This window comes from Staurois parvus, unplaced genomic scaffold (genome assembly GCF_062004578.1).
Source record: "Staurois parvus isolate SC_StPar_1 unplaced genomic scaffold, SC_StPar_1.0 ptg000136l, whole genome shotgun sequence".
Taxonomy (NCBI): Eukaryota; Metazoa; Chordata; class Amphibia; order Anura; family Ranidae; genus Staurois; species Staurois parvus.
This window is the reverse complement of record NW_028317932.1, coordinates 15,218,313-15,243,047: the sequence shown is the minus strand read 5'-3', so window position 1 is coordinate 15,243,047 and position 24,735 is coordinate 15,218,313. Positions and strand designations below refer to the sequence as shown.

Here is a 24,735-nt window from a genome sequence, read left to right as displayed (position 1 = left end):
CGACCAAGTCGGAATCGCACCGATACGACCGCTTTAATTGCGAACAATAGGGTGCAACTTGCCATGCAATTTGCAACTCACATGGCAAATCGCATGGCAAGTTGCACCCGGTGTAATCGGGGTGTTCTACTGATGAGCTCACTTGGCTGGGTGCAACTTGCAGTGTACCTGGTCACAGCACCACGAGTATTCAAGAAGGTGCTGACACCAGTTTTGCCTCCTCTGTGAACCAGGGAAATTCCCTTTCTAGGGTAAATGGATGATCTGATGCTGCAGGAGTCATTGAGAGATGGCCTCAGGCCAATGTTAAAGAGACTGTGCAAGTGTTGCAGGACTTCAGCTTGGTCTTCAGGCTCTAGAAGTGAAGCCTGGAGCAATTGCACTAAAAGGAAGAGTCTCATCCTGGACACAGCCGTGGCATGATTTTCCTTCCCCTGGAAAAGCTTCAGGCCCTTCGGTCCAAGGTACAGGAGTGGAGTGCCCTGGAATACCCATCTATTGGCTTCTGTATGTGAGTGTTCTGGACTCTGTGCTTTAATCTCCTCATGTCTCTGAGCATCAAGACCAGGTTGGCCTCAGAATGGTGGGTGTCCAGCCTTGCACAGAATCTGGGAAATCTTTCTTCCTGTGGTGTGGAAGTACTGATGATGGGCGTCAGCTTATCAGGCAAGGGGATTAGCCCTGGACTCCCTGTCAGTTCAAGGACGTAGTTCTATCACTATACCACTTCCCACTGCAACACTGGGCTACGCTCATAAAAGAAATGACTTGTTATGAATCCATTTTCCTTAGTAATGTCTTCAAAAACTCACTGTCCTTGAAATTTAGTTTTAATAATTTTTTCTCAGCTAATGTTGCAATACTCACCCATTATCAGTCTATGTATACCAGAGAACACATAGATCTTCTCAGTGATTTATGTTCTGCCATCCAAATCTGCTCCCCTGTACAGTAAAATAATCATAAAGTTATCATTTTATTATGTCATATTCTTGGTTGACCATTTAAAACTAGTTGATTTTCGTTTTTTTGTCTGTGCTTCAGCAATATTCAGACATGGGTCACTTAAAGGGCATTGTTCAAGAATATTGAGCATTAACTCAGCCAAATGTGCTTATAATATAAAGAACTCCAGTCAAATTTAAAAAGTCACTAAATTTTCAAACACAACAGAATTCCTTGATGTAGCAGAGCAGCTAATGTATAGGCCAGTAACTGATACCATCCAAATGTTATCTGCAAACATCTCCACTATCTTATACAGGCTGATGTTACTGTTACTGTTTTTTTTTTCTTGGTTCTGACCTACTGTGGACAGCTGGGTGAAGTGGACACATTCAAGATGCAGATCATTTTGTATGGGGAATAGCCTAGGGAATTAAATTGTTTATTAAAGGAAAAACTCTTTTTGTTTTAGTTGTGGATAGAGTGGGGAGGGTAAAACCCTCTGCAAAGTTTTTATTGCAGTCTGTGTATGAAACCAAAAGAATGGGAAAATCGTTTTGAGCTATCATTATAACAAGAGTCAGAGGGAAATTTTCCAAGTGTACAAATGTTTTTAACCACTTGCTCTCCTGAGGATTTACCCCCCTTAATGACCAGTCCTCTTTTTGCTACTCGGCGCTGCACTAATTCAACTGATAATTGCGCGGTCATGCAATGCTGCTTCCAAACAAAATTTACGTCCTTTTTTTCACACAAATAGAGCTTTCTTTCAGTGGTATTTGATCACCTGTGCGCTTTTTATTTTTCACGCTATAAACAAAAAAAGAACAAATATTTTGAAGAAAAACGATATTTTTTACTTTCAGCTATAAAAAATATATAGTAAACTCAAAGTTAGTTATAAATGTAGGCCAAAATGTATTCTGCTACATGTTTTTGGTAAAAAAAATCCCAATAAGTGTATATTGATTGCTTTGTGTGAAAGTTATAGCGTCTACAAACTATGGTATAGATACGGCAATTTACACCATTTTTTTGCTATACAGCGCTGCGCTAGTTTAACGGACCATTGCGCGGTCATGCAATACGGTACATACAGTTGCAAGAAAAAGTATGTGAACCCCTTGGGATTACGTGGAGTTTTGCATGAATTGGGCATAAAATGTGCTCTGAACGTCATCTAAGTCACAACAATAGAAGAACACAGTCTGCTGAACATAATACTAAACAAACATTAGATGTTGCCATGGTTTAATTGCACATAACATGTAAACATTCACAGTGCAGGGAGGAAAAAGTATGTGAGGCCCTAGCTTAATGACTTCTCCCAGAGCTAATTGGAGCCAGGAGTGAGCCAACCTTGACTCCAATCAGTGTGATGATATTGGATGTGTTGCTGACAGCTGTCCTGCCCTTAAAAAACACACACCTGTTTTGGGCTTACTGGTTTCAAGAAGCACTGTCTGATGTGAACCATGCCTCACAGAAAAGAGCTCTCAGAAGACCTACGATCAAGAATTGTTGACTTGCATAAAGCTGGAAAGGGTTACAAAAGTATCTCCAAAAGCCTTGATGTTCATGTGTCCACGGTAAGACAGACTGTCTACAAATGGAGAAAGTTTAGCACTGTTGCTACTCTCCCTAGGCCTGGTTGTCCTGTAAAAGTGACTGCAAGAGCACAGCGCAGAATGCTGCATGAGGTAAAGAAGAATCCCAGAGTGTCAGCTAAAGACCTACAGAAATCTCTGGCACATGCTAACATTTTTGTTGACACATCTACAATAAGGAAAACATTAAACAAGAATGGAGTACATGGGAGGACACCACGGAGGAAGCCATTGCTGTCTAAAAAGAATATTGCAGCACGTTTGAAGTTTGCAAAAGAGCACCTGGATGTTCCACAGCACTACTGGCAAAATATACTGTGGACAGATGAAACCAAGATTGAGTTGTTTGGGAAGAACACACAACACTATGTGTGGAGAAAAAAAGGCACAGCACACCAACATCAAAACCTCATCCCCACTGTAAAACATGGCGGAGGGAGCATCATGGTTTGGGGCTGCTTTGCTGCCTCAGGGCCTGGACGGATTGTTGTCATTGATGGGAAAATGAATTCCAGAGTTTATCAAGACATTTTGCAGGAAAACGTACGACCATCTGTCCGCCAACTGAAGCTCCGCAGAGGATGGGTGATGCAACAGGACAATGACCCAAAGCATACAAGTAATTCAACAAAACAATGGCAGCAACAGCACAGAATACGCCTTCTGGAGTGGCCCAGTCAGAGTCCTGACCTCAACACGATTGAAATGCTGTGGCATGACCTTAAGAGAGCGATTCACACCAGACATCCCAAGAATATTGCTACACTGAAACAGTTTTGTGAAGAGGAGTGGTGCAAAATTACTCCAGATCATTGTGCAGGTCTGATCTGCAACTACAGGAAACGTTTGGTTGAGGTTATTGCTGCCAAAGGAGGGTCAACCAGTTATTAAGTCCAAAGATTCACATACTTTTTCCTCCCTGCACTGTGAATGTTTACATGTTATGTGCAATTAAACCATGGCAACATCTAATGTTTGTGTAGTATTATGTTCAGCAGACTGTATTCTTCTATTGTTGTGACTTAGATGACGTTCAGAGCACATTTTATGCCCAATTCATGCAAAACTCCACATAATCCCAAGGGGTTCACATACTTTTTCTTGCAACTGTAAATGAAATTTACATAATTTTTTCCCACAAATTGAGCTTTCTTTCGGTGGTATTTGATCGCCTGTGCTTTTTTATTTTTTGCACTATAAAAAAAACAAACAATATAAACAATATAAAAGGAAAAAAACAATATTTTGGACTTTTTGCTATAAAACATGTCCAGTAAAAAAAAATGTAAAAATCACATATAGTCATAAATTTCTGCCAAAATGCATTCTGCGACATGTCTTTGCTACAAAAAACCCCAATACGTGTAAATTAATTGGTTTACGTGAAAGTTAGAGCGTTTACAAATGGAGTGAAAGATACTGGGATTTTTAATTTTTTTTTATACTAATAATGGCAGCGATCAGCGACTTATGGCGTTGATCAGAGACTTATGGCGGGACTGCGGCAGACATTCTGACACTGGGGGGAACTGACTTGGGGCCACTGACATCCCCAGTGACACCAATACAGTGATCAGTGCAAAAAAAAAAAAACCACTGACACTGTACTAATGGCACTGGGGAGGAAGGGGTTAACTTTATTATTCAGTGAAAGGGTTAACTGTGTGAGAGGAGTGTTTTACTAGGGGGCGGGGGTGTGTACTACAGGGAACACCGCTGATCGGGACAGATAAACTCTTCTGTCCCGATCAGCGTGTCGGGAGCTGTCAGGGAACTGACAGAGAGCACATCTACTGCAGCTGTGCTCTCTGTCACTGATTGCTGCTAATCGCCGGGACATAGCCGGTAACAACCGGCTGTGACCCGGCGACTGACATCCGCGGCTGTGATCGGCGGGACAGGTAGGGCGGCGGCACGCCTCGCACGTGCCCCCTACCTGTTTTGAAAACACACATTTTAAAACGTGGTTTTGCCCAGCCCTGCCGCCGTATTTCTACAGTGGCTGGGCGGCATGTGGTTAATGACAACTGTCTAAGATGGGACTTCCCTCTCACTTAGGGGAGATTATGAATGCATTCACACCTGCGAATGCAACCTGCGGATCTCTGCATCACCTCCAGAGTTACCATGGGCCTCTTGGCTGCTTCTCTGATTAATGCTCTCCTTGCCTGCCTGTCAGTTTACGTGCACATCCATGTCTTGGTAGGTTACCTGTTGTGCCATACTCTTTCCATTTTCGGATGATGAATTGAACAGTGCTCTATGACATGTTTAAAGCTTGGGATAATTTTTATAACCTAACCCTGCTTTAAACTTCTCCACATCTTTATCCCTGACCTGTCAGGTGTGTTCCTTGGCTTTCATGATGCTGTTTGTTCACTAATGTTCTCTAACAAACCTCTGAGTGCTTGACAAAACAGTATTTATACTCAGGTTAAATTACACACAGGTGGACTCTATTTACTAAGTAGGTGACTTCTGAAGGCAATTGGTTCCACTAGAGTTTAGTTAAGGGTATCAGAGTAGGGGGCTGAATACAAATGCACGCCACACTTTTCAGATATTTATTTGTAAAAAATGTTGAAACCCATTTCCTTCCATTGCACACTTATGTGCCTCTTTGTGTTGGTCTATCACATAAAATCCCAATAAAATATATTTACGTTTTTGTTTGTAACATGACAAAATGTGGAAAATTTCAATGGGTATGAATACTTTTTCAAGGCACTGAAGATGCGAGAACCCCAGCGAGCAGTTATGTTTTTAGGACTGATCACTCGCATGGAACTACTTTTTAAGAGATTACAGCAAGTGGGCACTATAAGCTGTGAGAGCCGACAACCTCCCATTGCTTACAGTGGGGCTGCCTACTTGCAGTTATTCACAGGAACCCCTTGCTGGGGTTCTCGCATCTAATCACAGGTATGAATGCACCCAATATCTCATTTCTTATTGTATCTTGATAGAGGCTTTAACCCTCCCCTACCCTATCCAAAACTAAAATGCAAATTTTGGTAAAAAATACACTGTGATAACTGTTCCAGTAGTAAATATTTTCACAGGAAGAGCTATACATTTTGAAAATTTATAATGGGTTTATGTTACGTGGTTATTTAAAATACAACTTGTTCTTAGAGGCAACTGACGCACCTGTTTTGTGCTGCTTACGCATGAATTTGTAAATTAAATACTGCACCTAAAAATAGTCATCACTTTAGCAATTTTTTTTTTGTTACCTCTTTAGATTTTGCAGTGCATATGATCTGCTTTTCAAGTAGCTGACATTTCCTTTCTCATATATTTTTTTTAGCATATTTTACATTAAAATCTGCTTATAGCACAGTCTTGGCTGAGCGAGAGAAACTAAAGCAGCTATTCGAACAAGACTCTTCTCCAACTGCTCAGATACTGGGCTTGAAGAATGCCTTATCAGTGGTAAGATTTTATGTAATGCGGTTATAAATCTGAAATTAAATACTTTAACAAATCTTGTGTATAAAAGCACCTAAATGAGGAACTTGCTGTGTTGCCTAAACCAGCCCATCAGATTCTCCTGTTCATACTCTTAGTGCCGGTGGTAGAATAAAAGGGAGGATCTGACTGGCTGCTATGAACTAAGGTGCTTGCTGTTTCCAGTCACTAGGATCATTGGTGTTGACTTCACTTTATTCTCAAGGCACTTGCTGGTTTTATGTCCTGCTGCTTTTTGTATGCGTGTCCTGCTTATGCAAACAAGGCTTGCAAAGGACTATATACTATGTACACTCAATCAATATTTATCATTATAAAGCTATCACAATTTTATCCGTAATTGGTTCCTGACTGAAATAGCTGATTAAAAATGTCAAATGAGCAGAAAAGTTTAAAATTTCCTAAAATTACTACCCATAGCTCCTAAAACTCCTCAATCTGTGTTTTGCGATTTTATTATTGCTATCTGTATTTTTTATAAATTGCAGGCAGTAAAACAAAATGCTGATCTTGCAGAACGCTTGCACAGAATTCATGCTGATTCTTTGCTTCATGATACAGCTGCTAATGCAAACATCAGTCCAGTGAAGGTGGGTGAAGATATTCTGGCTTAATGAAGTACCAGCCAAAAAAAGGCACAAAAGTGTACATAGATATGTGTCAGATGGGTAAACGCTCTTGTCTTGCTGATGCTGTCATTTCCTATTTTATGCAATTTGTGAACAGTGTTTATACAGTGGGGAAAATAATTATTTGATCCCCTGCAGATTTTGTAAGTTTTCCCACTCACAAAGAAATGGTCTATAACTTTTATCATAGGTGTATTTTAAATTATAGTGACAGAATATCAACCAAAAAAAAAAAACACATGCTACAAATGTTATAAATTGAGTTGGAGTTCAGTGAGTAAAATACGTATTTGATCATCAAGCAAAATATGACTTAGTACTTGGTATAGGAACCCTTGATGGCAAGCACAGAGGTAAGACGTTTCTTGTAGTTGGTTACCAGGTTTGCACACATCTCAGGAGGGATTTTGGTCCACTCTTCTTTACAGATCTTCTCTAAATCCTTAAGGTTTCTTGGCTGTCACTTGGCAACTTTAAGTTTCAGCTCCCTTCATATATTTTCTAAAGGATTAAGGTCTGGAGACTGGCTAGGCCACTCCATGACCTTAATGTGCTTCTTCTTGAGCCATTCCTTTGTTGCTTTGACAGTATTGTTTGGGTTATTGTCATGCTGGAAGATCCATCCACAACTCATCTTCAGTGTTCTGGCTGAGGTAAGAAGGTTCTCATCCAAGATTTTACAATACATAGCCCCCTCCATTGGCCCCTCAATGCAGCAAAGTTGGCCTATGCCTTTAGCAGAGAAACAGCCCCAAAGCATAATGTTTCCACCTCCGTTTTTGACTGTAGGGATGGTGATCTTAGAGTCATAGTCAGCATTTTTCTTCAAAACATGGCGAGTTGAGTTAATGCCAAAGAGCTCAATTTTGGTCTCATCTGACCACATCACTTTGTCCCAATCCTTCTCTGAATCAGTTAGATGTTCATTGGCAAACATCAGACTGTCCTGTACATGTGCCTTTTTGAGGAGGGGGACATTGCGGGCACTGCAGGATTTTAAACCATGGCGGCGTATTGTGTTACCAATGGTTTGTTTGGTGACCGTGGTCCCAACTGCCTTGAGATCATTCACAAGCTCCTCGTGTAGTTCTGGGCTGATCCCTCACTTTTCTCATGATCATCCTTACCCATGAGGCGAAATCTTGCTTGGAACTCCAGACCGAGGGTGATTGATGGTTATTTTGTATTTCTTCCATTTGCAAATAATCACTCCAACAGTTGTCTTCTTCTCACCAAGCTTCTTGCTGATGGTCTTGTAGCCCATTCCAGCCTTGTACAGGTCTACAATCTTGTCCCTGATGTCCTTTGACTGGTCTTTGGTCATTTGCCCATGATGGTCAGGTTTGAATGGAAGAAAGAGATTCTGTGGATAGGTGTCTTTTATACACACAATAAGTTGCCGTTAGGAGCACCTTCTTAAATTGACAGGACTAATCGGTGTTCCACATGAGCACATAGTCAGTTTGTGGGAGACATAATTATTGTTGGTTGGTAGACAATCAAATACTTATTTTACTCACTAAACTACAACTCAATTTATAACATTTGTATCATGTGTTTTTTCAGGATTTTTGGTTGATATTCTGTCTCTATCATTTAAAATACACATATGATAAAAATTATAGACCCTTCATTTCATTGTAGGTGGTCAACCTTACAAAATCTACAGGGGATCAAATAATTATTTTCCTTACTGTATGTTTAAAAAGGATGTCAAATTTAAATATCTGCCAGAGCCTTTTTTGCACTAATGCAAAAATGTCTAAATAGCATTTAAAACTCACAAATTTATTTACAGAAAGCGGGGATTATGAAAAATAAAATGGTAATAGACAGTAGTAGATAAGCAATGGTTTATCAGACGCACATTTTCAGTAATAAATACAAAAAAGGTAAATGTAGTGCACTAAAACATGACATATTACCAAATTTTGTAAAATTTAAAAAATGGTGAGGTTGACCTGAGAAAATTAATGGCCCACGCCTCAAGTCTTAACATTGTGCATGCCCGAGAAATGATCACAAACTGCGGTACACTATGATAACCATAGATGATGGTTTAACAGCTCTTACAGGTTATCAGTTTAGAGTTACCCATGTATAATGGCCCTAGAACAATTGTTTTAACTCTGGCGTGTGCAGCAATATACACTCACCAGCCACTTTATTAGGCACACCTTGCTAGTTCCAAGAAAATATCCCCCACACCATTACGCCACCAGTCTGAACCGCTGATACAAGACAGGTTGGATCCATGCTTTCATGTTGTTTACGCCAAATTCTGACCCTACCATCTGAATGTCGTAACTGAAATTGAATGCCCATTCTCCTCTGACATCAACAAGGCTGTTTTGTCCACACAACTGCTACTCACTGGATATTTTCTATTTTTCAGACCATTCTCTGTAAACCCTAGAGATGGTTGTGCATGAAAATCCCAGTAGATCATTAGTTTTTGAATACTCAGACCAACCCATCTGGCACCTAAACCACATCCCTGGACCTGGCCATTCAGCTGGAAGAAAGATTTCTATTGCACACAGAAACACAGTTATAGCCATGGTTTGGTGGCATATTGGCATCCTATGGTGGGCCTTGTATATTCTAAATGTAGCAAATTACCCTAAAGGGGAGTTGCAGTGTAACTGGATATCCCTTGTTCTTTCAAGGCTCACCTATGGTGGTTGTGCATGAAGATCCCAGTAGATCAGAAGTTTTTGAAATATTCAGACCAGCCCATCTGGTACCAATAACCATGCCATGTTCAAAGTCACGTAAATCCCTTTCTTCCGTTCTGATGCTTTTGTTTCAACTTCAGCAAGTCATCTTCACCACGTCTAGATGCCTAAATGCATTGAGTTGCTGCCATGTGATTGGCTGATTAGCAATTTGTGTTACCAAGCAATTGAACAGGTGTACCTAATAAAGTGGCCGGTCAGTGTATAGTGTGTAGCAGAATTGCTGTTTTCCTAGGTAGGCACTCGACTCATGCAATACGTGTGTGTGGGGAAGAGAGTGGCTTTAAAAATGTTCCCTTTTTTTTATTTGACACTTTAATTTTTTTAAACTTTTTTTCTGTTACACAGCATTATTGCTATCAAATGAGTGTCCAATAGCCCTCTATGTGATTGCACATTTTATTGTGACAAGTCATCTTTACTGAGACGTCAGGGGTCTATCCGACCTCTTAACGTCTACCATGTGCTCTACTGCAGCTAATGAGGCACATCATTATGGGACCTGTAGGGGGGGGGGGGGTGTCACTACTACGTCCTGTGGCATTGATCAACTTGGTTAAGGAAGAAAGCTGACTGTCAGCTTAACAAGCATACACACAGTCCCATCAACTGCAGCAGCCAGGTGTGTGTGTAAAAGGCAGTGCTGCTACCAAGATATGCCTTGTGCGAAAGGATTGATCTACATTCCGTTGCACAGCTGCTGGTCTTCACTAACTGTTAACCAACTAGCATGGTTCCCAATCATGTTATCACCATAACAGGCAGTCATGTTGACCACACAGGTTTATTTATACACAAATCTACAAGTTCCAGCTGTCAATTAAATCAATAAATGGTCTCAATGACAGCTGAAGCCAGTTGCCTGCTGCTGTTGCTATGTAAAACAGTGAGTAAAAAATTCAGTATGTTAAAGAAAATCACAATTGTGCAGAAAAAATGCAATTTTATAAAATTGGGGTCCATTTGCCAACTTAAAATAAAAAAGTAGAATGGCTCTCCAAGACAGCTTAAGTCCAGCAGTGTAACTCAATGGGGTTGATTTTCTAAAACTGAAGAGTGCAAAATCCAGTGCAGCTGTGCATGGTAGCCAATCCGCTTCTAATTTCAGCTTATTCAATTAGGCTTTGACAAAAAAGGAAGCTGATTGGTTTCTATGCAGACTTGTACAATATTTTGCACTTTCCAGTTTTTAAGTAAATCAAACCCAATGAGTGAAAAAGCAATACATTTGAAAAAAGATCAAAAAGTGTGCAAAACAGCATAAAAATATTTTTATGTAAAAAAATATGTTATAAAATATTTGTTCATTTGCTATCTTATAAAAAAAAGTCTTGTATGTCCTTAAAAAAAGTTTTTTTTAGGGAGTTACCAGTAGTTAAAAAGTTGTTACGTTAACTGACACGGTTAAATTTGGTATGAGTACTCTGGGTTAAGGCTTTCTACACATACATTTCCTGTGCTTGTGGTAGGTAAGGTCAGAACTGAGTTGATTACACAAGGGCTAAACGCAAGCCTGTCTATCAACTCCCATCCAATCAGAGTGCTGACAGACGCATCATGGACTGAAATACCAAAAAAGTTAGAGCAAGAAGTAATACTCTGTGCTTTATATATATTTTCCTACGTTAGATCTACTGAGCATAGCATCATCTGTGTATTGTGCATCACTGTGTATGTGTCCACTTGAGTCTAGCTTTCCTTTCTTTCACATGCTGTTTCATACATATTCTCTTTGCTGAGCTTGCTGATTAGCTGTGCAGCCCTTACAACATTCCTATAAAATGTGCTCATGTATTTGTAAAATGTGGTTCTTATACTGTATATGTGTGATTACACAATATAGTAACACAAACTCAACCGACCTATGTGACTCGTACGCTGCAAATTAGTGGGAAGGCATAATTTTCTCTGATTTTGGTTGAATTCGCAGTTGTTTTTAAAGGTAAGCTATTTTCAGAAAAAGGCTGTCACTGTAGAATTCTCTTGTTGAAAAAGCTTTTTCCTTGTCTGTCATGCTGGTGCTTTGGCTTCGGTGTAGTTTAGAAACTCATTCAGACCAGCAGCCAAGCTGAACGCACAGGCGCCTGTGTGCACTTGGACGAGCAGTGCCGATCTGCTGATCCTGGCGCATTACACTGCTTACTATTTTTCTGTGAACTTTACTGAAATTTAACAAAGTTTGATTTCATTAAGTTCTTTTGGCCACAGAGTGACTGTATGCCATTTTTTCAGTGCACACAAGATGTGACATATTGTAGTTAAGAACTTTTTCGCTGTTTTTTTTGGCTGGTCTTTACACAAATAGAACACTGAATCAAAAAGTATATACAGTGGGGCAAAAAAGTATTTAGTCAGCCACCAATTGTGCAAGTTCTCCCACTTAAAAAGATGAGAGAAGCCTGTAATTGGTATCATAGGTAGACCTCAACTATGAGAGACAAAATGAGAAAAAAAATCCAGACAATCACATTGGCTGATTTGGAAAGAATTTATTTGCAAATTATGGTGGAAAATAAGTATTTGATCACCTACAAACAAGCAAGATTTCTGGCTCTCACAGACCTGTACCTTCTTCTTTAAGAGGCTCCTCTGTCCTGCACTCATTACCTGTATCAATGGTACCTGTTTGAACTTGTTATCAGTATAAAAGACACCTGTCCACAACCTCAAACAGTCACACTCCAAACTCCACTATGGTGAAGACCAAAGAGCTGTCGAAGGACACCAGAAACAAAATTGTAGACCTGCACCAGGCTGGGAAGACTGAATCTGCAGTAGGCAAGCAGCTTGGTGTGAACAAATCAACTGTGGCAGAAATAATTAGAAAATGAAAGACATACAAGACCACTGATAATCTCCCTCGATCTGGGACTCCACGCAAGATCTCACCCCGTGGGGTCAAAATGATCACAAGAACGGTGAGCAAAAATCCCAGGACCACACGGGGGGACCTAGTGAATGACCTGCGGAGAGCAGGGACCAACGTAACAAAGGCTGCCATCAGTAACACACGTGGCTGGGTCTTCCAACATGACAGTGATCCCAAACATACCGCCCAGGCAATGAAGGAGTGGCTTTGTAAGAAGCATTTCAAGGTTCTGGAGTGGCCTAGCCAGTCTCCAGATCTCCAGATCTCAACCCCATAGAAAACCTTTGGAGGGAGTTGAAAGTCCGTGTTGCCCAGCGACAGCAGCAAAACATCACTGCTCTAGAGGAGATCTGCATGGAGGAATGGGCCAACATACCAGCAACAGTGTGTGCCAACCTTTTGAAGACTTACAGGAAACGTTTGACCTCTGTCATTGCCAACAAAGGATATATAACAAAGTATTGAGATGAACTTTTGATATTGACCAAATACTTATTTTCCACCATAATTTGCAAATAAATTCTTTCCAAATCAGCCAATGTGATTGTCTGGATTTTTTTTCTCATTTTGTCTCTCATAGTTGAGGTCTACCTATGATGCCAATTACAGGCCTCTCTCATCTTTTTAAGTGGGAGAACTTGCACAATTGGTGGCTGACTAAATACTTTTTTGCCCCACTGTAAATCAGTGAGCGCTCTAGTAAAAGCAGCTATTGCACTAAAGGTAACCAAATAAAAACCTCAGTAATATATACGATCCAAGTGCAGCGCTTATAATTATAATAATATCTGTAATTAAGACCCAATAAGATATATGTTATTATTATTATTATTATACAGGATTTATATAGCGCCAACAGTTTGCTCAGCGCTTTACAATATAATGGGAGACAATACAGCAACAATACAGTTCGATACAAGAGGGATAGGAGGGCCCTGCTCCTCGGAGCTTACAATCTAAGAGATATATAAATAAATAATTAAATATAAACAAATGAAAAGTTCATAAAGTGACAATCTGTGCTTAAGGTGCCAGTTGTAGTAATGCAAATGCTTTGGTGCTTGTGCTTGAAGATGTAGTAAAATTACGCACTCACCAGATGCGTATTGGAAATACGCATGTAAATATACACTCAGAGGTCCCCTTTAAGGAAGCAAGATAGTCCGGGCATGAAATATCCTCCCTCTGGGTAGCATACAGCACAGCAGGTACTCCTGGGTTGTAAGGGAATCCGGCCAGCCAGAGGTCCTCTTTAAGGGATGGATGGGTATTGCAACCTGTTTTCAGGGTCTCCCTCCTCTGGATACTGGGATGGATTACAGCTCTTGGGTGGGCTCTGGAAATCAATAGCTCCACAAGGGAGCACATCTTGTTTGGCTCCCTTGTGGAATCGTATGCTTGTTTCCGCTTTCATAATTAAAACATTTGGGATTATTTATCGCAAAATATTAAGCACGTAGATGTTGGCTTTTATGTTTCAGTATATAAAAGACAAGTGCCAGAGCGTGGCTACTGTGTGCAGAGAAGCCAGATTTAACTTTTTCAGAGTTACCTTCTTAAATATATTAGCTTTTTTTCCTTAGTTTTCTGTTTCACAACCCTTTTACTGAAAAATCCTGTTTTAGATCATACAAATAATTTAGGCCCATGCACCTCTGCCTTTTGTTTATGTTTATTTCTTAAGCCTAGTACACGATCAGAAAATCATATGAAAAATACCTCTTTCTAAGCCATTGTACGATAATCTGATCGTTTGTAAAACGATTCTGACCCTACCATCTGAATGTTGCAGCTGAAATTAAATGTCCATTCTCCTCTGACATCAGCAAGTCATTTTTGTCCACACAACTGTCACTCACTGGATATTTTCTCTTTTTTGCACTATTCTCTGTAAACCTTAGAGATGGTTGTGCGTGAAAATCCCAGTAGATAATCCGTTTTTGAATACTTTAACCAGCCCATCTGGCACCTAAACCACATCGCTGGACCTGGCTGTTCAGCTGGAAGAAAGATTTCTATTGCACACAGAAGCACAGTTATAGCCATGGTTTGGTGGCATATTGGCATCCTATGGTGGGCTTTGTATGTTCTAAATGTAGCAAATTGCCCTAAAGGGGAGTTGCAGTGTAACTGGATATCCCTTGTTCTTTCAAGACCCACCTATGCCCCTCCCCCCAAGCAGACCCTGAGTTTCCTATGGATAGGTATCTGCAACTAAAGAACCACTGGTGAAATATGGTATTGCAGCATGACCTAAGTTAATCATCACTAGAACCTCACTGCTTTTGCAATCAGCCTTTAGTTCACCAGGCCCTTAAAAAAACACCAGACTGTTCACCTGCATGGTACTAAACAGTGGTTTTCCAGTCAAAGAGGTAATTTGTTTTCTTGTATGTAGTTTAAGATTGTTTCATACTTAAAATCCACTTCTGCATTTTCATGTCAAAAACTATTGTCTGTCACCAAGTCCCTTAGGTACCTGGGAGGCATGTGGCCTTTTGGCACTGTTACAGAGAGTCACATAAACAATTTTATTCTGTCTTGTGAATACTGTATGAGTGAAGGTCATTTTTCAGATAATGGTAATCTTCTGCCCACGTCTCCCAGGTGGGAGCTGACTTCCCAGCAAAGACTGAATGGATGTGACAAGCTGTGATGCTTTTGCATCTGCACACATTACACAGCAAGCCCTTATCTGCCACTTCCACAGGAACAGCCCCACAGGGGGCTCTAGGCAGAACAGCCTTACAAGTACTTAATCTACAGTGAGAATTACTTCAAGTGGAAGCAAGACTTTTTAAAATTATCAACAGATAATCATTTGCTAGAGAGAGAGAAGAACTGAACTTGAGCTGTTACAAAAAAAATAAGAGTCTATGTTAAGCAGAAAATCAAAGACAAAACTTTGCGTCAAGTGTGGACTTGTTGACAGTGACAATTATCAACAGTGCCTGTGCAATTGTCATATACAATACCAGTATTCATTTTTTTTCCATTTGTTAGCTCATAGTAAAAACATAGCAGGCTGCACCAAATAAAAGCCTAATATGCCCTGACAACTATAGAAAAATATGCAGGTAGGCAAATTAGTCATAGAATTATTGTCAAGTTATTTAAGGCAAACTGCCAGATATAGCATGGTCATCTAGATTTCAGTGATTTCAATGGATGGTTTATAGCAGAACTCTTGGCTAATATATACATGCGAAATGTTCTGGAGGAAAAAAGGATTTGTAATCCTTTTGGCCAGTTTTATGATTTTCAAGTCTGATTCACTATATCGACAAGCAGGTGAAAGTGCTATTTCAGCTTTCTGTGTGGATATTTGGTACTGTGATCATGCAGTGGAAGATTTGTTAATCATAAAGTCCAAAATAATGATCTGTTCTTATCAACTGGTTGTCAGGAGGACGCACGTGAAGAGAGCAAGCCTCTAGTTCATCAGATGTCCAACGAGAGTCGCTTGTCCATCACAGATTCCCTTACAGAGTTCTATGACGCTCAGGAAGTTCTGCTGTCATCTAGCTCATCTGAAAATGAGGTCAGTGCTTTTTTTTTCATTTTACGGTGCTATCTTTTCTCTTCCAGCTCTCCTTAATTAAATAGAACAGACTACGAGGTTCTAATTAAAAAAGTAATAGCACTCCAGTATATAAAACTTCAAAAGGGGTAAAATCTTTTTTTTAATTCAGCTAGGGTAATTACAGAAAACATTTTCTATCCACAAACCTTCTAATGCTAATATCTGGTTTATAAACTGAAGTGCTTGGAGCAGGGGCGGACTGACAACTCATGGGGCCCCTGAGCAATAGGGCATCATGGGGCCCCTGTGTCCTTGCCTAAACTCAAAAAAGCCTATGAAAAAGGTACCAGGGGCATCTCTCCCCCCTACTGACCCCGGGCCCTCGGGCAGTGCCCGAGTTTCCAAATGGTCAGTCCGCCCCTGGCTTGGAGGAATACTAGCAGATGGTGGCGCAGTGAGAGAGAGCCTGCTGAATTGCTATTAATGTTTTCAAGCCATCCAGCACGACAAAATATTCTCCAGTGAAGTAGGTAAACTAGGTGAGCTGTGTTAAGCTGAATATTTAATCTTTCACGCTACCAACAAATATATACATACAGTGCTGTGAAAAAGTATTTGCCCCCATCCTGATTTTTAAAAAAATGTTTTTGCATATTTGTCACATTTAAATGACTCTGAAAATTTTAATATTACACAAAGATAACCTGAGTAAATACAAAATGCAGTTTTTAAATGATAATTTAATTTATTAAGGGAAAAAATCTGTCCAAATCTGTCTGGCTCTATGTGTAAAAGTAATTACCCCCTAAACCTAATAACCTAATAACTGGTTGTGCCATCCTTGGCGGCAACAACTGCAAAAAAGCATTTGCGATAACTGGCAATGAGTCTTTCACATCGCTGTGAAGGAATTTTACATTCTTCTTTTAAATTTATTTAAATGTTTTTTTTTACATTGCCACTCTATTTTTTCTTTATGAACAACTTTATTGCTATCACAAGGAATGAACAACATTGGTTGTGACAGGTCCTTTTTAATGAGACATCTGGGGTCTATTAGACCCCAGATTGCTCCTCTGCCCTTAGAAGCATCTGATTAAACCGTGATCAATTTGATCAGATGCTTCCACAAGACTTGTTTAAATCTGAGTAATACCAGAAGTTTTATTTTTGTCTGTTTTTTTAGACCATAGAGATGATCAGGGAAATTCTTGTCTTCTGTTATCTCTGTGGTAAGCCAGTAGAACCACTAACTTCGGTCCCAGGCTTCCCGGTGGAATGGGAGAGCCTGGGAAGGCATCAGGAGGCACCGGGTGGGGGTGCAACAATCTATTTTCTATGGGGCACTGCATGACAGCACTGAACAAGTGTTGACAGAGAGGAAGCCATTGGGCTGCTTGTAATGGTGTAATGATAGTAGTGGGTCATTCACCTTAGAGTTTTGTACTGTTATATCAAATAGCATTTTACCACATGTTAAGTGTACAATATAGTACCTGACTCCACACAAGATACATTACTGTCTTAAGTCAAACCATTACAAGGCAGATCCTAATAAACTTTTAAGGGTACTGTAGTTTGAGCCTTGCTTCTTGCAGTTTCTTATTAAAAAGGCCTACAGATGCTGACTTAGGGCTTTTTACTTCATCCTGCATGCTAAATAGAGTGTGCACTGGTGTAAGTTGTGTAGGGGCACTGAATGGCGGTGTGATGTGTTGTTACAATGCATCATACTATTTGTTGTTATATTTTTATTTTATTGAAGTGTCAATAAAATAAAAATAAAAAAACGAATAGTATGATGACATTTATTCAAGATAGAAAGATGACAATTTGTTCAAGTTTTGGTCTTGTGGTGTGCTGTGGTTCAGTGAGTTGTTTTTGATAAAAATGCAGACATGTTGCATTTTAATGCTGCAGACTGCGGTTTAACACTGCATTATGGCATGAACAGGGCATTTAGAAAATAATAATTTTAGACAGTGCCCCTGTGTTGAGCCTGCAATAAAGTATGACTAAAGGCAAAACTTATTTTTTTTTTTTTGGATGGAGTGGAGATGGATATAACACCTATTAGGTTTTTATTGCTGTCTGTGTCCCCGTCAGGGAGATTCACCCTCTCTGTTTGTCCTGTTTACCATTATCATCAAGCGTGAAAGTAAGAGAAAATCCCAAATTTGGGTTGTTCCCAGAAATGTATTAGAGGGGAAAATTTCCAGTGGGGACCTGGGGGTCCCCAAGGAATTCCTTTAATTTGCAGTGATTTCCTCTCACTTCCTGTTGCAACTATGGAACCGGAAGTGGAGGTAAATCTCCCCAATGGGACGCAGATGGCAAAAAATAAACCAACATTAGTTGTAACCCCTCCTTACTCTATCCAAAATGAAAAAAGAGTTTTGCCTATAGTTCTACTTTAATCTATGCAGAACATAGCTCAATGGACATGTGTGAGCGAGCCACTAAAATATAACTAAAGCAAAACTTTTTTTTTTTGTTTTGGACAGAGTGGAGATGGAAAAGAACACCTGTCAGGTTATCATTGCTGTCTGTGCCCCCATTAGGGAGATTGTCATGGTTACCGCTCTCATTGAAAATGCAGAAAATCCAAAATTTTGGGTTGTTACCAGCACAAGCATATAGGGGAAATCTTCCAATGGGGACACTAGTTCTGGTGACAACCAGGGTTTACCCCCACTTTGGAGGAATTTCCTCTCACTTCCTGTTTTAGTCATTGGACAGACAGTGAAGGTAAATATCCCCAATTGGGCACATATTTGGCAAAGAAAAGAAAACTGACGGGTTATTATATATATAAATATTTGCCTTGACTTCTACTTAAGGTTAGGTGTTGACTTCTGGTGTTAAATTGTGTTTTCTGTAACAGGGAGATTATGTACTCTCTGAAATAAAAAAAAATGTAAGACCAGGACAGCAGTTAATGAATGTGCCTGGGGTCTCTGTTTATTATTTCTGCAATTAGGAAAGAAGATCAGGTCACAGTGGAAAATTTAACTTGAATTTTAATTTGAAATGTTGTCTTCTTTCTGGACAGATTAGTCAAATCTGAGCAGAGCAAATACAATCGAGTTTCTGGGGAAATTGTGTGAAGTGTTCTTGCCTCCACCAGTAGTATAGGGCTTGAAAATGAGGGAGTGGTGGCAGTTTAGAAATCATGTCCTGATTTTTCAGCTCACACTCTAGCTTTTGTCACTCTGCTGCCTGCTCACACACCTGGGTTCCTATGGCAACTCACTCTACAGCAAGGGCAGAGAAGAGCGGTTAAAAACAAACTGCTCCAACTTGCTCACTTCACTGGCGGTTGCCATCTTCAAACGGTTGTAGTTTAAAAATTATAAATCCTACAAGAATCACAAGACCCAGACCTACATTTTGATGCATAGTTTGTCTCTGAAATATTTAAAATGAAGGCACAGTCGCAGTTTAGAAATTGCCCTTCCAATTTGAGGTGGCTAGAGTGGAGTTTCAATGAATGTCAATGGGCGGCGTGAGTTGCAAACAAATGGTCATATTGTGAAAACTATCAGGACTATTGCTTAGCCGTGGACATTTTTAGTGGCAGCAAGGATAGCTAAACGTTTTGATATAAGATTTGTGTAGGTGGGCTTGAAAATGAGGGAGTGATGGCAGTTTAGAAATCATGTCCTGATTTTTCATCTCACACTCTAGCTTTTGTCAGCGCCTACTCTAGTTTTGAACATTCCACCATTCATTCCTATGGGACCAATTTCACCACAAAAACGCCAATATTTCATGAACCATTCGGCGAAACATTCCACAAAGTAATAGCACACCAATCGGGAACAATCCGCACGTTTCGGTATATTACTATCTATGTAGTGTAAAAACTGTGGGAGGAGTTAGGGTGGTAAATTTGGCTATAATAATAAGAATATATATGTGAGATAACAGGAAGTGGTCTTGCCATGTAAGAACACTTATCAACAACAAATGACATGACCAGTTTTGCTAAATACAATGACAGTAGCATCCAATATATAAATTATATAAGTGGTGAAGCGCTCAACTAAAATAATCAAAAAACTAGTGCAATAACCCCTTTATAAATATACACTGGTGAAAAAGGTGATAAATGATACCTCTTATACAAATAGTACAATAATAACTAGTGCAATATCCTCATCACTGTATATTACATCCCTAGTGGTGTAGTGATTATTACTTAAACTGTGCAAAAAAAGTACTCAAATACAAATAATCAGACCGATTTAAATAAAAAACAAATAGGATGGTGATGCCACACTGTGCAAAAACATAACAAGTGTTCAAATCATATCACTCCATGCTGCAATAGTGCTCTTCGTGAAATCTTGACGTGACTCCCCTCAATGATAGCCAAAATGCCCCCTCACCTTCCACATTCGACCCTTGCGGGTCACAGAGCTTTTTCTATATATATAATTGCCAGATTTATTCTCCTCCACTGCCTCCACCGACCATGATCCTCCTCCAGGCAGTAAGTAATACTCCAAAAGCTCCCCTCATAAAACGGACTCTGCCAGATATAATTCTCCTCCACTGCCTTCACCGCTCAAAATCCTCCTCCAGGCAGTCAATTACACTCCAGAGGAAGGGGCTGCAGCTGATCTGAGCTGATCTTTTTGTAGCCTTCACCTTTCTTGTGTAACAAAATGATTTTCTCTTTCTCAGGCCTTGTGCCATTTATCTTCCATGTGGTGCCATTGCTGACAGAATGAAAATATAGCAATGGCACCACATGGAAGATAAATGGCACAAGGCCTGAGAAAGAGAAAATCATTTTGTTACACAAGAAAGGTGAAGGCTACAAAAAGATCAGCTCAGATCAGCTGCAGCCCCTTCCTCTGGAGTGTAATTGACTGCCTGGAGGAGGATTTTGAGCGGTGAAGGCAGTGGAGGAGAATTATATCTGGCAGAGTCCGTTTTATGAGGGGAGCTTTTGGAGTATTACTTACTGCCTGGAGGAGGATCATGGTCGGTGGAGGCAGTGGAGGAGAATAAATCTGGCAATTATATATATAGAAAAAGCTCTGTGACCCGCAAGGGTCGAATGTGGAAGGTGAGGGGGCATTTTGGCTATCATTGAGGGGAGTCACGTCAAGATTTCACGAAGAGCACTATTGCAGCATGGAGTGATATGATTTGAACACTTGTTATGTTTTTGCACAGTGTGGCATCACCATCCTATTTGTTTTTTATTTAAATCGGTCTGATTATTTGTATTTGAGTACTTTTTTTGCACAGTTTAAGTAATAATCACTACACCACTAGGGATGTAATATACAGTGATGAGGATATTGCACTAGTTATTATTGTACTATTTGTATAAGAGGTATCATTTATCACCTTTTTCACCAGTGTATATTTATAAAGGGGTTATTGCACTAGTTTTTTGATTATTTTAGTTGAGCGCTTCACCACTTATATAATTTGTTTCACATATCTTGGGGTATAGAGAATAGGTGATAGCAGCTTACTCACTAGGTTCTGTGGAGCGCAGGGGGATTTCTATATATTTTTTCTGTAAAGCATCCAATATATAGATTCTGTATGTGAACTCTATTCTTAAAATATTATTTATATCAGGGCTTGACAAATTTGCTTTGAATCTAGGAGCCAGCTAAAAAAGTTAGGAGCCAGTTTTTTTTGACTAGCAAGGCTGTTTTCGGGGGCAGAAGGGGCAGATCTTGGATTTGCACATGGAGGGGACTGGAGCTGGGCATGCTGCTGGGTGGGACGGCTTTCTCACTGGGTGGTTTCAGGGGATGCATGTCCATTTGGGGCTCTTGGGGTGGGAGGATTTGACTCTTGGGGTTGTTGGGGCTGGGGTTTTTGGTGTGTGTTGTGTGTGGCATGCTATGTGGTTTGGACTCTGCTCACCTCTTTGCTAGGTTACCCCTCTGCTCCACCATGACACCACAGTGCACTCCTCTGCACCCCCCTAAAAACACAAGATACCCCTCCATACCCAACTTGCTAGTCGGGCACATGCTTACACACAGAGGAAAGCTGGCATCATGTGACCAGATAGTGATAGAGATTTCTGGCCTGTACAGGGAAGGGATATGCTGTGTGACGAGCTCCCTGGTGGCGGGTGGTGTGAGGGCATTCAAAAAGGAGCTATCTGCTTGGGCGGTGGAAGTTGCTCGTTACTAGTGCTGGCGGGATGCCGTTTCTGGTCACCTGGACGACCTGGTGCCTAGGATTTGTCAAGCCCTGGGGTAACCTACTGGCGACTCCCTATAGGGTAACCTACTGGCAGTGTTGTATAGGTCAATAGGTCAAAGAAATGTTCTTTACAAAGCAGTAAATATAAAAAAACTAATAAATTAACACATTTCAGCAAGCATAATACCAGATCAGTACATCAGTACATAGATCAGTTTATTATTATTAGTTGGTGATTAGAAGTGGACACCTTCCTCAGCATTAATTCTAAGCAGCCTCAGCTGGCCTCCTGTGCCCCCATACAATACAGATCGGAGCCCTATTACTGGGATAGGTGTTGTGGAGGATCTGCTAGTCTAAATGTCACCGTTGCCCAGAGCAGCCAATCACCTGCAGCCCCTGTCTGGTTGGAGTAGCTGTGTGCGGGCTGTGCAGGCAATGACCTCCCCTCCTGTAGATGGAGCTCTCCCCTCTAGGCCGCACATTATACAGAGGACACCCCTCCACCCCCAACCTGTCATGCGGGTCTGTCATTGTCCCCACGCCATGCAACAGGATTTGCTGCACCTGGTGCCAGTGGTAGATGTGCTGGCGGGGTCCCAGGTGCAAGACCTGGTTTCTGGTCACCGTGATGACCTGGTGCTTGGGATTTGTCAAGCCCTAATTTATATAGTTGCAAGCAGGTTGTCAATTGCATAATCTATAATATGGCCAAAGAAAACTGTGCTGGGTTCCCTTTCTTGTAATTTTCTTATTGTCTGGGTTAGTTCTGTTGTAATGGAAACATCTTATTGTGGGGATGTTTATATACAGTATGTGCTATGGATATTACATAATTATTATATTGCACAACTTTGCGCTGTATTTATTAGAAGGCACTAATGGGCATGTAACAAATAATCAATAGAAGTGACGCCTTCTAATGGCAAGACATAGAATAATAATAGTGACTGTGCTAACCAACTATTAACATTGGCTAATATATATAATAGCAGCTGCCCCTAATAAGTGTATGCACACAAATTCGGTACCAAAAGATAATAAGATAGGAGGTGCTTTAGTAACATAATAAAAGTGTCAAAAGAGAGTCCAATACGGTGTGTTACCCCACACCATAGGAGCAAATGAAAGTCCTAAAGGAGGATGCTGGATAGTGCCTAATTTTCCACACCAATCTTCTACACCACTGGTGTTAGGTAATTGAATTCCACACTCACCAGAAAATTTTGACCCCCGTTAGGATGGTCAAACAGTGCCATATTCTCCAAGCCTGTCCTCTCATGGGGTAGATCTCCAGACTTTCCTTCAATCAACAACGTCTAACAAACAGGCTCAATAAAACAACAGATGTCCATAGAAAACATCTAAGTAGTATTTATTAAAATCCTTGCTACCAAACAACATAAATTAAAATAACACATGATCAGGTGCCTACAAATCCCGGTTGATAAAGTTGATACAGCCTTTTTAGATTCATGGAAATGTCACCGCATTTCTTAAACTATCCGATGTGCGCTCCAAGCCTCGATCTGGCTGGCCTGATGTGACATCATAGGACCCGGAAGTGACGGTCCACGCTTCTACGTACGTTTCACCTGGTGGAAGTGACGATCTGCCCTCTCTGGGAATTATTTATGCATACAAAATGATTGTGATTGGGCAGCTACACCAATATGGCGGCCACTAAAAAGCCAATGATATTGTGTCGATAGCGAAGTCTGTACGGCTGTATAAACTGCTGCGGTTCACAAAACCAATAATATAAATCAAACATATATATACAAGAAAATACAAATGTAAAATGGATGCAACAAATAGAGGAACGTACAACTGTATCTCACGAACATCTGAATTTAATTAGGTTACTTCTCCCTCCAGTGGTATTCCCACCTCTGTTCATAACAGACCATGTAAAAAGGGTGGGATTTAGCTCACTAAACAACAAAAATGTGGAATAATGGATCATAAAAAGGGGGGGTGGGAGGAGGAAAGTTCCACAATTTAGCAGGGGAGCTAAAGGGACCCCTCCGTTATTTATACACAGCAAGGCCAAAGTGGAGGAGAGGATTTAGAGGGGGGAGAAAGAAAAAGAGAAACTTAGAATCGGGTATCTTTAATCTTACCAATATTCAGTCTCAATTATGTCTCAAAGTGTCTCAATTATGCTCTGGGTACAATTTTGGATAAATTTGAGACTTCTATAGATATAGAAAAATTAGTTAGAAAACTTAACCTGAAAATTTTTTTTGCAGAAAAACCACAGAAGGGAGATACAATTACTACTGATGGGTTTGCACATACAGCGCTTAAAAACAAATCTGGTTTTGATCCTAAAACTACTTATCAATTTATTGAAGTCTTCAAAAATATGATCTAGGAGGATATACAGAATATCCCCTATAAGAAAGAATGAAGGAGCTCTAAATCTATATGGGAAGCGATCAAATCACTAGAAAATAATAAGAACATAGTAGGTAGACCTGCCGATAAAGGCTTGGGGGTTGGTTATTATGTACAAGGAAGATTATGTAAGGGAGATGCAACGGATAGTGCAGGACACTAGCACTTATAGAAAATTGGGATGAGATACCACTTATAAGTTGAAAGGAATGTTGGAAAAACTAGTTAAGAGGAGGACTCAAGAAGGGATCCTAAAGAAAAAAAGAGGCTAAATATTTAACATAAACAAACGCTAAGATACTGGTCAGCTACCATGTTCCAAAAATTCACAAAAATAAAAAAAAAACCCCAGTAGGCCTATTATAAG

At 40.2% G+C, this 24,735-nt stretch overlaps 1 protein-coding gene across 2 annotated transcripts in view; it reads left to right on the top strand.

Moving 5' to 3' along the window:
- Positions 1–24,735, top strand: part of OSBPL3 (oxysterol binding protein like 3) — a 298,404-nt gene that overhangs the window by 215,850 nt on the left and 57,819 nt on the right. For both annotated transcript variants that reach the window (XM_089673211.1, XM_089673212.1), the window contains 2 exons: positions 5,863–5,987; positions 15,666–15,800. In XM_089673211.1, the coding sequence (XP_089529337.1) occupies positions 5,863–5,987; positions 15,666–15,800 (260 nt within the window). The remainder of the gene's footprint in view (positions 1–5,862; positions 5,988–15,665; positions 15,801–24,735) is intronic.